The following is a 13,417-nucleotide window of genomic DNA, read 5'->3' as shown; positions in this document are numbered from 1 at the left end:
GCTTAGGGTCACGTTTAAAAATGCTGTACAGGCCTTGTTACCTATAATTATGGTGAGCATGGCTGCAACAGGAGACCCCCAACCCCCTCCCCATTCCCCATCCACAGAGCACGTGTGGTCGCCCAATGGTTTGATGAGTATGACACTGAGAGAACCTAATGTCATGGGCTTCTCTCGGTCTCCAGATCCGAACCCAATCGAGCATTTATGGGATATTCTGGAGCGATGCCTGAAACGGCGTTTTCACCCAACACTAAACAGGTGTCAGTTGATTGACATTCTCCTGGAAGAATGGTGCTGCATCCCGACGCAGGTAGAATCTATGCCATGGCGCATACAGTCAGTACTGACACACACACACACACACACACACACACACACACACACACACACACACACACACACACACACACACACACACACACACACACACATACACATACACACACACACCTGGTTTTTTTTCATTTCTGTTCCTCACAATTCTATCTCTCTTTTATTCACACACACACACACCGTATTGCATCGTTTTAATATTTTTGTCACCTGTGGCTTCAGCATTGCCTGTTATTGGTCGATTTGGTCAGACTAGTGGGGTCACCGGTAGGAATCCCACGGGCATGGAGGTGTATTCAGTGCCATTCAGTGGGTTTACCAACACTTTATGTCGAGTTCACCATGCTGGCCAATTTTCCCTGCCTTGTAGCCATTGGCCATGTAGGTTATGTACACAGGTATGGGCTACCTGAAAATTCCAACTTGTTTGAATTTGATTTCCTGTCTGTCTTGCAGTTTTTATATGCAGGAATGGGGAGGTGGGAGTCGGGGTCAGCGGTCACCTTTTGTCCCATTATATTGAACAAATCGTTCCCATGAAATGCTGTTCCGCACAGTGGTTTAGTTGCTGCATGTTTGTTTTGCTTGTTGGAGGTATCACATTTGCTTCTCATTTCCCATGCTGACAATTCTGTGTTGTTGGATACTTCGATCCACAACGACAAACTTTTTGGTTTGGTTCCGAACACTAGTTTTACCCAATTTTAATCTCGATAAATGAACTTTTTATTGGTCCTCTGCCGGTTTCACGTCTCCTGTCTGACTGTCAGTCTGGCTGTCCATCCCACCTGTGGTTTTTTATCGATTTTTTCCCTTACACTTTAACATCGTCAACTGAAACTTGGTACATGCCGTTATTACCCTCGCCTGAGGAGAGGGTATTGCATTTGAGTCCGTTTATCTGTCTGTCTGTCTGTCTGTCTGTTTGTCCGCACAGAATAAATATCATTTTCTCTGCAACTGTTGGTCTGATTGACAGGAAATTTTCACCATCGGTGCAACTCCACCTGTATAATTTTTTAATGATAATTATGACGTCATAGGGGACGTGGTTCGGCCCCCATCTTGGAAAAATCGAAAAACTTTGCACCTCTATATCTCCGAAAGCGCTGAATAGAAAAAATTGAGACATGGCTCATTGTAAAGAAATCTCCATGGGGAATAAAATAGGTTAATGATGATGTCATAGCTGCCTCCATTATGACGTCATAATTCGACAAGTACAAAACTTCATCCGATCAAGATGAAATTTCTTGAGCATAATCTAGGTATAAATTAGTGGGGGGAAAAAAATAATAATGACGTCATCGGTCACGTGGTTCAGCCGCTATATTTGTTTTAACATAAAAGCCTTAAAAACCACTGAAAACACATCCTGGCGAGGGTTTGCAATCTCTGATTGCTCTTTCTTGTTATAACAAGTTAAAGAAACTGCAACTTATTCTGTAGTTTTGCAAAACTAAAACAATTTGGCCTACTGTATATGACTCACAATTGCTGAGTGCTTGGAACAAGAACATTCATTGGGACCAGTAGGGGACATGTATTGCAAAGCAATTTTCTCCCTCTTGTTCCATTTGATTTTCCAGATTTGCTATGGATGATGACTGCTGGTCTGCAGAAAACTTGCTAGCGTGTGTCGACTTGTCAAGCAGACATTTCTCTTGCCGCGTAATTGACCTCAATGTCCTCTGCATTAACTGTAACCTTAATAATTCCTCAATTTGAAATGAAAAGTATTTCTGCCTTATTTAAAAATGTTTGCTCAAAAGTGCTTGTCGTATAATGCATGAAATGCATGAAACTTTAAAAATTTATTATGTGTAACGGTGATGAAGTAATGCCTCTTCCTTTATTTCTCGTTAAATATTGCTGCAAAAATTATTAAACTCGCAAGGGCAATTCGCCCATCCTTGCTGAATACCTCGTTGCTATTCCACGTAGGCCCCACATTTGCCACCGTTGATCGAGGGCATGTTTGCCCACGCTATAAGACTCCTCGTCACGCTTGCTTGACCAATTGTGGGCATCTTCCTTTATGTCATCGTCCACGCGATAATGGCTTCAGACGGCTGAAGATATGGTCGTCCGAAGGTGTACAATCTCGGCTGTATGCGTGTTAGGGCAGCAGAGTCCATTTTTGTCTTTGTGGACATCATTCAACGCTCGAGGCTCATGCCGAGCAGAGAACTCTGAGGTTTGTGTCTCCACTCTTAAAATGTTTTGCTCATCGTTTAACTGTGTTTACATTAACGGTGGATCCAAAATCCAAATTTTTCAGATACACGTGCGGAATGTCAACAGGAAGTATTCCTCCTTTGCAGTTAAGAATAATACTTCAATAACAGCTCACTGCTTTGCACATCTTCAAAGTTAGCAGCCAATTATTATTATTATTATTATTATTATTTTTTTTTTGTATACAAGATCGAGGCTCGTGAAAGAGCGAACATTAATCACACAGAAAGACAAACCGACACATAAAACATATAACATCGGGAGCGGTAGACAAGATGGGGAGAGAGGAGGAAGGACACAAACACAACATTTGAGAGCAGGGACCGAGAGACATGGAGACATCGAGAGATCTGAGAGAGGGCAAGGGCTTTGGGGGGGGGGGGGCATGGGAAGGGGGCGGTGGGAGAGGTATAAAACATATGGACACTGCCAGGACTTCCAGGAAAGAAGTTGGAATTTCAAACAAGGTGGATCTGGGGTGAATTAGCGGGGGTAGAAAAGATCAAGGTTTTGGATGGGGGAAGATAAGAGATGGTGGTGAACAGCTGTTTTAAAGACCTGGAGGGAGGAGTGGGATTGAAGGGAGTGAGGGAGTTTGTTCCAGAGGCGGGAGAAAAGAGGAATGAAAGAGTGAAGGTGAGCAGAGAGCCGAGATTTCGGCAGTTTAACCATCAGAGGGTTGCTGGCAGATCTTGTGCGACCTGTAGGAATATTTGGGGGACAGAGCACAGAGAGAGCTGGGGGTGCAAGGCCGGAGAGGAGACGGTAGAAGACAGAAAGACCACCTACCTGCCTGCGGTGAGTGAGTGAAAGGCCCTCAGAGATAGCTTCATCGCGGGAGATTCCAATAATTCTGAAAGCTTTGGTTTCAACAGCGTGAAGCCGAGCTAGGTGTGAGGCAGGAGCACCGGCCCATAGGGGAGAACAGTATTCCATTGAGCTGCGGATGAAAGCCTTGTATGTGGTGAGGAGCTCAGGTGTGCCGAGGAAGGACTTCGCACGACGGAGGATGCCCAGTCGGCGACTGGCTTTGGAGGCCAGCTTGGAAATGTGGTTTTCCCAAGAAAGATCATGGCAGATAGTGAGACCCAAAATCTTGAGTGACAGAACTTCTTGGAGAGGATTGTTGAGAAAGTAGATGGGAGGGTTGTCCAGTCGATCTTTTCGGAGAGACATAGTAAGAGTGTGAGATTTGTCAGGATTGAAAGACATGTTCCACTTGTTTGACCAGTCTGTGATTTTGGCCAGGTCTTCAGAGAGTGAGGAGGCAGCAGACTGCCGATCTGAGGGAAGAGGAATGGAGCGGCAGAGAGTGGAGTCATCAGCAAAGAGATAGAGAGGATTTTCGAGAGAGTCAGAGAGATCATTGATGAAGACCAGAAAAAGCACGGGGCCCAGAACACTGCCTTGGGGAACTCCAGCCTGAACAGGAAGAGGAGATGAGAGAAACCCATTCAGGGCCACACGTTGACGACGACTAGAGAGGAAGTCTGCCAGCCATGCGTGGAGATTTCCATGGATACCAAAGGAGGAGAGTTTGGTGAGCAGAGCGGGGTGCCAGACCGTGTCGAAGGCACGTGATATGTCGAGGGAGACAGCTCTAATTTCCTGTTTGGCATTGAGGACCTCCATCCATTGTTGAGACAGCAGAAGCAGCATGTCCAGAGTAGAGTGACCTGGTCTGAAACCAAATTGATGATCAGAGATCAAGCCATTGGAGAAGAGGAAAGATTTCATATCCGAAGCAATGATGGATTCCATGACTTTGCTGATAATTGGGAGAAGGCTGATTGGTCTGTAGTTGCTAGGATCTGTTTTTGCACCTTTTTTGTGCAAAGCGGTGATGTTGGCTGATTTCCAAGCAGATGGCAGTTGACCTTGAGCAAAAGAGAGGGTGAAGAGAACAGAGAGAGGGTGAGATAGAGCAGCAGAGCAGGATTTTAGGACCCGTGGGCTGATGCCGTCGGGTCCAGTTGCAGAATCAGAGTCGAGGGTTGACAGAAACTTTTCCACCTTGTCAGGAGGAAAGGACACGGAGTCCAGGAGCAGCAGGGTACGACTGGGTATGGTGGGTACAGAGAGGGATGGGTTTGGGACACAAGATTTAGAGGCAAACACAGAGTTGAGGCATTCAGCTTTTTCACGTGCGGAGTCAGCTGTGTAGCCGTTTGAGGTAAGGGAGGGGATGGAGGGGGAACAAACACCAGAAACGGATTTGACCAGACGCCACCAGGATTTGGAAGAGGGAGACAGATAAGAGAGTTCGGTCTTGAGAACGGAGAGATATTGTTTCCTGGCTCTCCTGAGGGTGGACACACACTTGTTTCGGGCTTTGTGAAAGGAAATGAGATTTCCTTCCATTGGATTTGCTTTCCAGGAGACGAAGGCAAGTTGTTTCTGGGCAACAGCCTCACCACAAGATTCCGTGTACCATGGACGGGAGGAAGGGTATGACAACTGAAGACGAGATGGGATAAATCTGTGCATGAGAGAGAGCAATTTACTTTGGAAGAATTCCCAGGATGAGTTGATGTCAGAGGTGGTAGAGATGGGAGACCAGTCCAGATGATTGATGGCTGCTTGAAGACCGTGCCAGTTGGCCTGAGTGAAATGCCAGACTCGTCGACGCTGAGCAGGCTCCCTGAGGATGGTCAGAGAGATGTCCACTTTAACAAGGACATGATCAGATGATCCGATCGGAGCAGAAGAAGAGCAGCAGACATTTTCAGGGAAGTTAGTCATAACCAAGTCCAGAAGAGAAGATGTTCCGTTGATTGAGATCCGGGTCGGGAAATTGACAGATTGTGTCAGTCCCAGTGAGTCGCAGAAGTCCTTTGCTGAAGAGCCATGGCTGGTGAGAGAGGTACCCACACCCAGCCAACTGGCATGGTGACAATTGAAATCACCACATATGAGGAAGAGAGAGTTGGGATGAGTAGATAGAAGTTGGTCCATATCATCAGACAGCGAGATGTAGATGGAGTCATCACTGTTTGGTGGACGGTACAACACACATATGAACAAGAGGTGGGAGCGAAGGGGAAGCCGTAGCCAGAGGTATTCCTGGGGGTGAGGTGGAGAGAGTGCAGTGCAGGGCGAGTGAGGAAGAGAGTTTTTGATAAAGATAGCAACCCCGCCTCCAGGACGAGGCTCAGGTCTATCATACCGGAGGAGGGAGTAGCCCGGGAGAGATACTATGGAATCAGAGACATCATAAAGGAGGAAAGTTTCTGTTAAGCAGATCACGTCTGGTTTGACAGAAGCAACCTGTATGGAGAGATCAGTTAAGTTTGAACGAAGGCCCCGGATGTTTGAGGTCCATACCGTTAATGAAGAGGAAGGGGGAGCATCAGATACAGACCAGGGGGGAGGAGGGGATTTAGGATTTAGAGAAGTAGAGTGAACTGTTGTCATGTGACCAATCACTGTGCCGTTTTATGGGACAAAACTCAAAATAAATGAAATGGGTTACCTCTTTGTATACATGCAGATGGGCTCGACGTCTGCCTATATGTAGCTTTCTGGGTTTTTTATTTGCATTAAAATTGCTTGAACTTCTCGGGTTTAATGAAGTCATCTTTTCATGGGGTCGTCTTTTTTTCATCATAAAATTCTTATTCCCACGATATATTGCAATCGGTTGTCTGTCTGTCTTTGTTTCTCCTTCCGTCACCCTATCTCCTTCTAAATGGTTGTGCAGAAATTCACCAAACTTGGTAGTTATGATCACCACATGGCAAGAAAGTGCAAGAGCAGTGCCATTGCGACTCCACCTCTTGGGGCAGGATCAAAAAGTAAATTACCAAAAAATGCAATTATGGGCACATTTTGGGCACATTATTATGGGCAATTATGGGCACATTATAGATAGATGAAACTTTGTATATGCAATCAACATTGGGGGATGCATTAAATATGGAACAATTTTTTTGAATTTGAACCCCGTTTTATGCCCCAGGGGTGGGGACTAAGGGTCACGTGTCAAAACGAGCATTTTGTTTTACACAAAATTTGATATAGGGACTTAGCAGCCAGGTGGAACTTTGTCATCTTTCACTTTGCTTTAGGTGGGACGCGTGAGGATTTGCGGTGGCACGCCATCTACTTCAGTGTAGTTATTTTTTTCCCTCCTCTCCCATGTTGTGATTTTTTTTTTAAAGTTTTTATTTATTTTTGTCTCTCCCCACTAGTGTGTCCATGTGTCTCTGATGAATATCGTTCTCTGCAATTTGTTTTATTGTGTGTAATATTTGTTACTCTCTGGAAGTTTATTGCTTAATCCTGGTGAAAACTGGACAAAGAGACTTTCGGTAGTTGAGGGATGCAGCGTCATTAGTTGAGGGACCTAGTGGCATTAGTTGAGGGACGTAGTGGCATTAGTTGAGGGACGTAGTGGCATTAGTTGAGGGATGTAGTGGCATTAGTTGAGAGATGTAGCGGCATTAGTTGAGGGATGTAGCAGCATTAGTTGAGGGACGTAGCAGCATTAGTTGAGAGATGTAGCGGCATTAGTTGAGGGATGTGGCGGCATTAGTTGAGAGATGTAGTGGCATTAGTTGAGGGACGTAGCGGCATTAGTCGAGAGATGTAGCGGCATTAGTCGAGAGATGTAGCGGCATTAGTCGAGAGATGTAGCGGCATTAGTAGTCGAGAGATGTAGCGGCATTAGTCGAGAGATGTAGCGGCATTAGTCGAGAGATGTAGCGGCATTAGTCGAGAGATGTAGCGGCATTAGTCGAGAGATGTAGCGGCATTAGTCGAGAGATGTAGCGGCATTAGTCGAGAGATGTAGCGGCATTAGTCGAGAGACGTAGCGGCATTAGTCGAGAGACGTAGCGGCATTAGTCGAGAGACGTAGCGGCATTAGTCGAGAGACGTAGCGGCATTAGTCGAGAGACGTAGCGGCATTAGTCGAGAGACGTAGCGGCATTAGTCGAGAGACGTAGCGGCATTAGTCGAGAGACGTAGCGGCATTAGTCGAGAGACGTAGCGGCATTAGTCGAGAGACGTAGCGGCATTAGTCGAGAGACGTAGCGGCATTAGTCGAGAGACGTAGCGGCATTAGTCGAGAGACGTAGCGGCATTAGTCGAGAGACGTAGCGGCATTAGTCGAGAGACGTAGTGGCATTAGTTGAGGGATGTTGATTGACCCATTAGTTGACCCATTAGTTGATGCCACGCAGAGGAAAGAGGAAATGGAATGGACCATTCCTTTAATCCGGCTGGCGTAGATACAATTCTACAGATATTACAGTTGCTTTTGAAGTCTTGATACCTTGATATGACGATGTTGATACCTTGAGAGGACTCTTTGCCCTGACTTATTGTGTATTGAGAGAACAATCATGAAGGCCGACGCTTTACGTGTGTTGCATCTGATGCACATTGACAGCTCTCCTACCATAGCGAGAGTTTGCAAGGCCAAACCTTATTAATGGTCAGCTTGTGTGTTTGCTTTCAGGTTGTTCTCTGTCTAAATATACAACGTCTCTTTAAAAAAAAAATTATTTCTTTTTATTACTCCTTATCTTGCAACTTCTTTGCACCTATCTCATTTGTGGTAGAGCTTCTTGTTCTCTTTCGATAATCAAGATTTTGAGTGCACATTTTGAGTGCTGCATGTTTGACAAAGCTCGGTGCACACACCAAAATGTTGCCGGTCCACCGTTGTCACCGCATCAACTTGGCTGACACCTACGATCGGTTGTGCATTCTGCCCAAATTGATTTTGTTTTATTATACGATGGCTAAGTACAATTTTGGATGTGTTTGCTATTGTCGGTTTTAGTACTGGTTTTTAGCCAGTGCATCACACGGCCTTTAATCTCGTGCTGTCTGCAGCAGGCATGACTCTCACATTCATTTTACTTACGGGAAACTGGTGGGGCCAGATGTTCTTTTTGAACGCTCTTGGTCTGGGCGTGCAAATATTGTGTGAAGCAAGTCAGGTTGTGCAGTCGTGCTGTGTCCGCATCCTTTGCCCTGCGTCATGCCGCTAATGGTTGTTTGCCACGCTTTGGAGGTCTTGCGGATGGCACCGATCATTGGGTTTTTGTGTGGCCGCACGTGATCCTTCTCTTGTTTCACCTCGAATGGCTGAGGTACCGAGTGACTGTCCGTGTGTGCCTTTGCAGGACATTTGCGCAGACCAGCACGATGATGCGGGCACGGTGCCAGGGACTATAACAGATTCTCCTAGGCTGGGCTTTCAGGCGCAGCCCAGGGGTGAGCCCCCTCCCCCCCTCCCTTGGTGCCATCCACAATGTCGGCACCGGGCCTGGCACCGCTCGAGCTTGGACTACGGCCTCCAACACAACCCAAGGCCCCGTCTGTGGTGTTCCCGACATCTCGGCATCATCACCAACACCATCACAATAACCCACACCAGCTGGTGGGTCGTCATAAGAGCTCAGTGTTATTTTGAACCATTGTTTTCTTCAAGAGCTCCTGGTCAGCAGTTTACGCGTCACCGACTGAACCAATCCCTCAGTCTGTTTATCTTTTTTCCAGGTTAAAATAAGAAGAAGCATTTTTCGATATTTATCCTTGGTTTGGAAAAACAATTAGGTGTTTTTATTTATTTATTTAGTTATTTTATTTTATACTTTTTCTCCATTTGTTATAAGTTGCTTACAATCGAACAAATGAATCATTGGAATCCCACCAGGTAAAAAGGGGGTTTCCCCCTTTGCTGTGGATCAGACTGTGCAACATAACTTGGTTCAGTGCTTGTGTTATTTATTTATTTGTTTAGTTGTCGATGCTGAATTGCTTCGTGTTTCCAATGGGGGTAGTATGAAGCGAACCAAATATGCAAGTGATGTAGCCCACTTAGCTGTCAAAAGCAAGATAAAGTCAGGATGTAGACTGCTGAAACTGAATTCGAAGGAGCCCTATGTTCATTTATCACCCACTTATACACTTTATTAAAAATGAATAAATAGCACCGCAAAGCGGGCGTAACCCCTCAGCCCATGCATGGTGAAAGGAAGCATTGATGATAATTTGTTATTTGAAGCGAAGTTGTATACCGAGTAGGAACTGCAAGTAATGCAATTTTCGCCCATGAACCAACTAACCCATTTCGCGACTATGAACCTTCCTCGACTCAACCCCAACACACACTGCAAAAATGGATTTAATCGGACAAGCCATTCTGCCCGAAATTGACGGAAACCAATTTCAAGATGGCTGCTGTGGCGGCCATATTGAAAATCGCAGCGCACCCATGAACCTTCCTCGACTCAACCCCAACACACACTGCAAAAATGGATTTAATCGGACAAGCCGTTCTGCTTGAAATTGACGGAAACCAATTTCAAGATGGCTGCCGTGGCGGCCATATTGAAAATCGCAGCGCGCCCATTTTCGAAAGGCACCTTCCTCTACTCAACCCCAACACACACTGCAAACATGGATTTAATCGGACAAGCCGTTCTGCTCGAAATCGCCGGAAACCAATTTCAAGATGGCTACCGCGGCGGCCATATTGAAAATCGCAGCCTGCCCATTTTCGAAAGGAACCTTCCTCGACTCAACCCCAACACACACACTGCAACAATGAATTTAATCGGACAAGCTGTTCTTCTCGAAATTGACGGAAACCAATTTCAAGATGGCTGCCGTGGCGGCCATATTGAAAATCGCAGCGCCCATTTTCGAAAGGAACCTTCCTCTACTCAACCCCAACACACACTGCAAAAATGGATTTAATCGGACAAGCCGTTCTGCTCGAAATTGACGGAAACCAAAAGTTGACGGAAGCCCGGATGGCTGCCGTGGCGGCCATCTATCTATAATTCCAGTAATCTCTGTACGTCTGTACGTTTGTACGTCTGTACGTTTGTCTGTGACCGCTGTTTCTCGACAACCACGGGTCCGATATACTTTTAACTTGCCAGGTATATTGCTGGGGACCCGAGGATGTGCCTTTTCAAGGTTTCATATTAATCGGACAATTACTTACCGAGCTATGTCCAAAAAACGATTCAACCAATCAGAGAGCAGCGAACGATCGCGTGTGCCGAACGTGGAGGACACACTCTGCCTCGGATGGCACATTTGAGAGCGTATTCATTTATTTCACGTTTGCAAACTATGTTGGCGTTAAACTATGTTTTAAAACTAATAAAACCGAATTTGCGATTCATTCGCTTTCCTGCGCGTTTGTGCACGCGATGGCGATTTCTTTACCAAACTCCGGAAGCCGTTCGCTTTGGACCAAACCATTGCATGTAAATAGAGGGGGGGGATTGTCACCGTACTCGCAAGCCGTTCGCTTTGGACCAAACCATTTCATGTAAATAGAGGGGGGGGATATAATTTTAGATATATATATAGTACGGGCATGCCCTAGTATTGAAAATCGCAGCAGGCCCGTTTTCGAAAGGAACCTTCCTCTACTCAACCCTAACACACACTGCAAAAACGGATTTAATCGGACAAGCCGTTCTCCTTGAAATTGACGGAAACCAAAAGTGGATGGACGCCCGCCCGCCCGCCTGGACGACGCCTGTGACGACAATACCCCTTAGCCCATTGGGCTGAGGGGTGAAAACTGTAAGCCTGTGAAATCTACCGTAGAAAACAGGATGTCAGCTTGTGTGTTTGTGTGTTTGTACAGATGTCTGTCTCCCTTCATAAGGCTACGTTTTAAAGGCCAATTTTTAACACGAATGTGTATCCGCTACAGTCTATTTTTGAGGATAAAACAAACTCGAAAAACATTTTCCATAAAAGAGTATTTATGTCTCTTCTATTGGAATTGTAGACGGTGGCTTGCAAACTGAGCCTCAAGGGTGGTGTACAAAAGCGATTTTTTGAAATAACAATAAATACAAGGTGCAGGGAGGTGAAATTCGCTGCATGTGATTTATAACCTGCGTAGAGTAAAAAACGAGGCTAACCCCCGCTCTTGCAGGGAAAATGGCCTTAAAATGCCTGTTGTTGTTGTTGTTGTGGAGTAAAACGAGTGTTCATTTACGTCTGTCGAATGAATGAATGAATAACGAAGATATAAGCACATCTGACACTAGGTTGAGGCGTCAGACTTTGGCACGTCATTTTGACGGCCTTTTTACTCGTAGATTTATAAATCTATATAATAGTACACATGTTCGTCAATTTCCTTTCCACCCATTGGTTCGACACCTGCCCTGACTCCACCCACAATTGTAACCTGAAAAATCGTGCGACCGTTATATTCGTGCTATGTGAAGCCAAATACATCTTCGGATCTGTAATATTCACAATTGCCCTCCTCTCCCTCTATAGGTTTTCCCTTCGGTGTAAAACGACCAAAGCGACTGTTAAATGGATCATCAAATATCAAAAGGTTGGGCCGATAGGAATCATGAGCCTTGTGAAGATAATCTTACATGTTGGCCTCAGCCTATATGCCAGTGCAATTTGAATCTATCCAGCTATATGATAACAATGTGTTTTTTATGCACATTGGCAGTGGGTATGTTTTTGTTGCGAACCTGGGTTGTGTTTGTTTTTTCAGGAGAGATCGAGGCAGCGGTCTGTTTCCTATACACTGCCTAAATAAATGTGTGGCATTCTCCCAAGCATGGGCTTTTGCTGCAGAGGTTCTGGTTTGCCTTGCTATTAGTCTATTTTGTTTTAAACGGCTCGACCAGGGACCATAAAACTCATGTTATTGTAAAGGTCTTTGTTCGAGGAGTTTCCTGGAATCGCGCGAGATTGTGAAAGAAAGCATCCAGAATTATTTACTTTTAATGGTGTGTGTGTGTGTGTGTGTGTGTGTGTGTGTGTGTGTGTGTGTGTGTGTGTGTGTGTGTGTGTGTGTGTGTGTGTGTGTGTGTGTGTGTGTGTGTGTGTGTGTGTGTGTGTGTGTGTGTGTGTGTGTGTGTGTGTGTTTTGTTGTTGCGGATCGCCCGTTCCCGTGATTAAACCCCTTTTTTCCCCCTGGGTCTTCGTGTCCACGAGGCCCAATCAATCGCCACTTCCGGAGCAAGCGTGAAAAAGGGTATCGGGTCGACGCCGCACGTACCTTTAACCCACGCTGCCACGAAAGCGGGGACCGAACCTCGCACAAGCCACGCTTAATCGAGTACGCCCGAGCGGTATGCGTATCACGTGACTCGTGCCGTTACTTTTATGGAACCCGATTCGAGCGGTTCTAGTCGTACCATGCGAGGCCAATCAATGGAAGGGACGGGAACGGTCAAATAAGAGGAATAACACAATTTATTTACAATGTACAACAATCAGGATGAAGGAAAGGGGACACAGAGCAGAAGCTTAACCAATGTAACTAAAAGCCCAGACACATGGCCCACTCACGCACACGGGGAGAAGAAGAGAAGAAGTCCGCGCGCCAAACGCGCTTTGCCGTCGGTCGCTCCGGAACAGCTCGCCCGGCGTGGCCCTCTGGCGGTCACAGCACGTATGCAGGAGAAGGCAGGCAGGAGGAAATCGCACGTCTGTGGCCCGGAATGGTCGTCTTCTCGAGCGCACGATTAATACAGCGCAGAGCGCAGGGCACGGGGCACGTTCGTGTACCGCGCAGCTATTTCAGTGATCAAGTCCAACACTCCGATTCTGAACGGAACTCCAACTCATGGGCTGCGCGACTCTTAACTCAACTCAACTGCCTGTGCACACAACTCACGACTCTATCAATGCCTTCCCCGAACAACTCAACTCTCAGGGGCTCCGACTCAACTCAGGTGGGGGGGGTGGGAGGGGGGCTCGGAAGAGGGTTTTATGGCTCCGCCCCGGCCCTACCTGAATGTTCCAGGCTCTGCCTCCCGTTGCCGTGGTTAGCCACTCCCCTCAAGCTCTGATTGGTGGCTCGCGCTTACCGGCCACTCCCTCC

General features: G+C 46.4%; 1 protein-coding gene across 1 annotated transcript in view; it reads left to right on the top strand.

Annotated features, from left to right (window-relative positions):
- LOC137439910 (nuclear receptor corepressor 1) overlaps positions 1-13,417 on the top strand; it is a 345,171-nt gene that overhangs the window by 84,482 nt on the left and 247,272 nt on the right. Inside the window, 1 exon segment of the mRNA XM_078768007.1 lies at positions 8,709-8,965. Within this exon segment, the coding sequence (XP_078624133.1) occupies positions 8,837-8,965 (129 nt within the window). The 5' untranslated portion in view covers positions 8,709-8,836.

This window comes from Myxine glutinosa, chromosome 14, assembly GCF_964187855.1.
Source record: "Myxine glutinosa chromosome 14, kmMyxGlut1.1, whole genome shotgun sequence".
In the NCBI taxonomy this organism is placed as follows: Eukaryota; Metazoa; Chordata; class Myxini; order Myxiniformes; family Myxinidae; genus Myxine; species Myxine glutinosa.
Note: the sequence above shows the minus strand (reverse complement) of the source record. Positions and strands in the feature narration are given on the sequence as shown.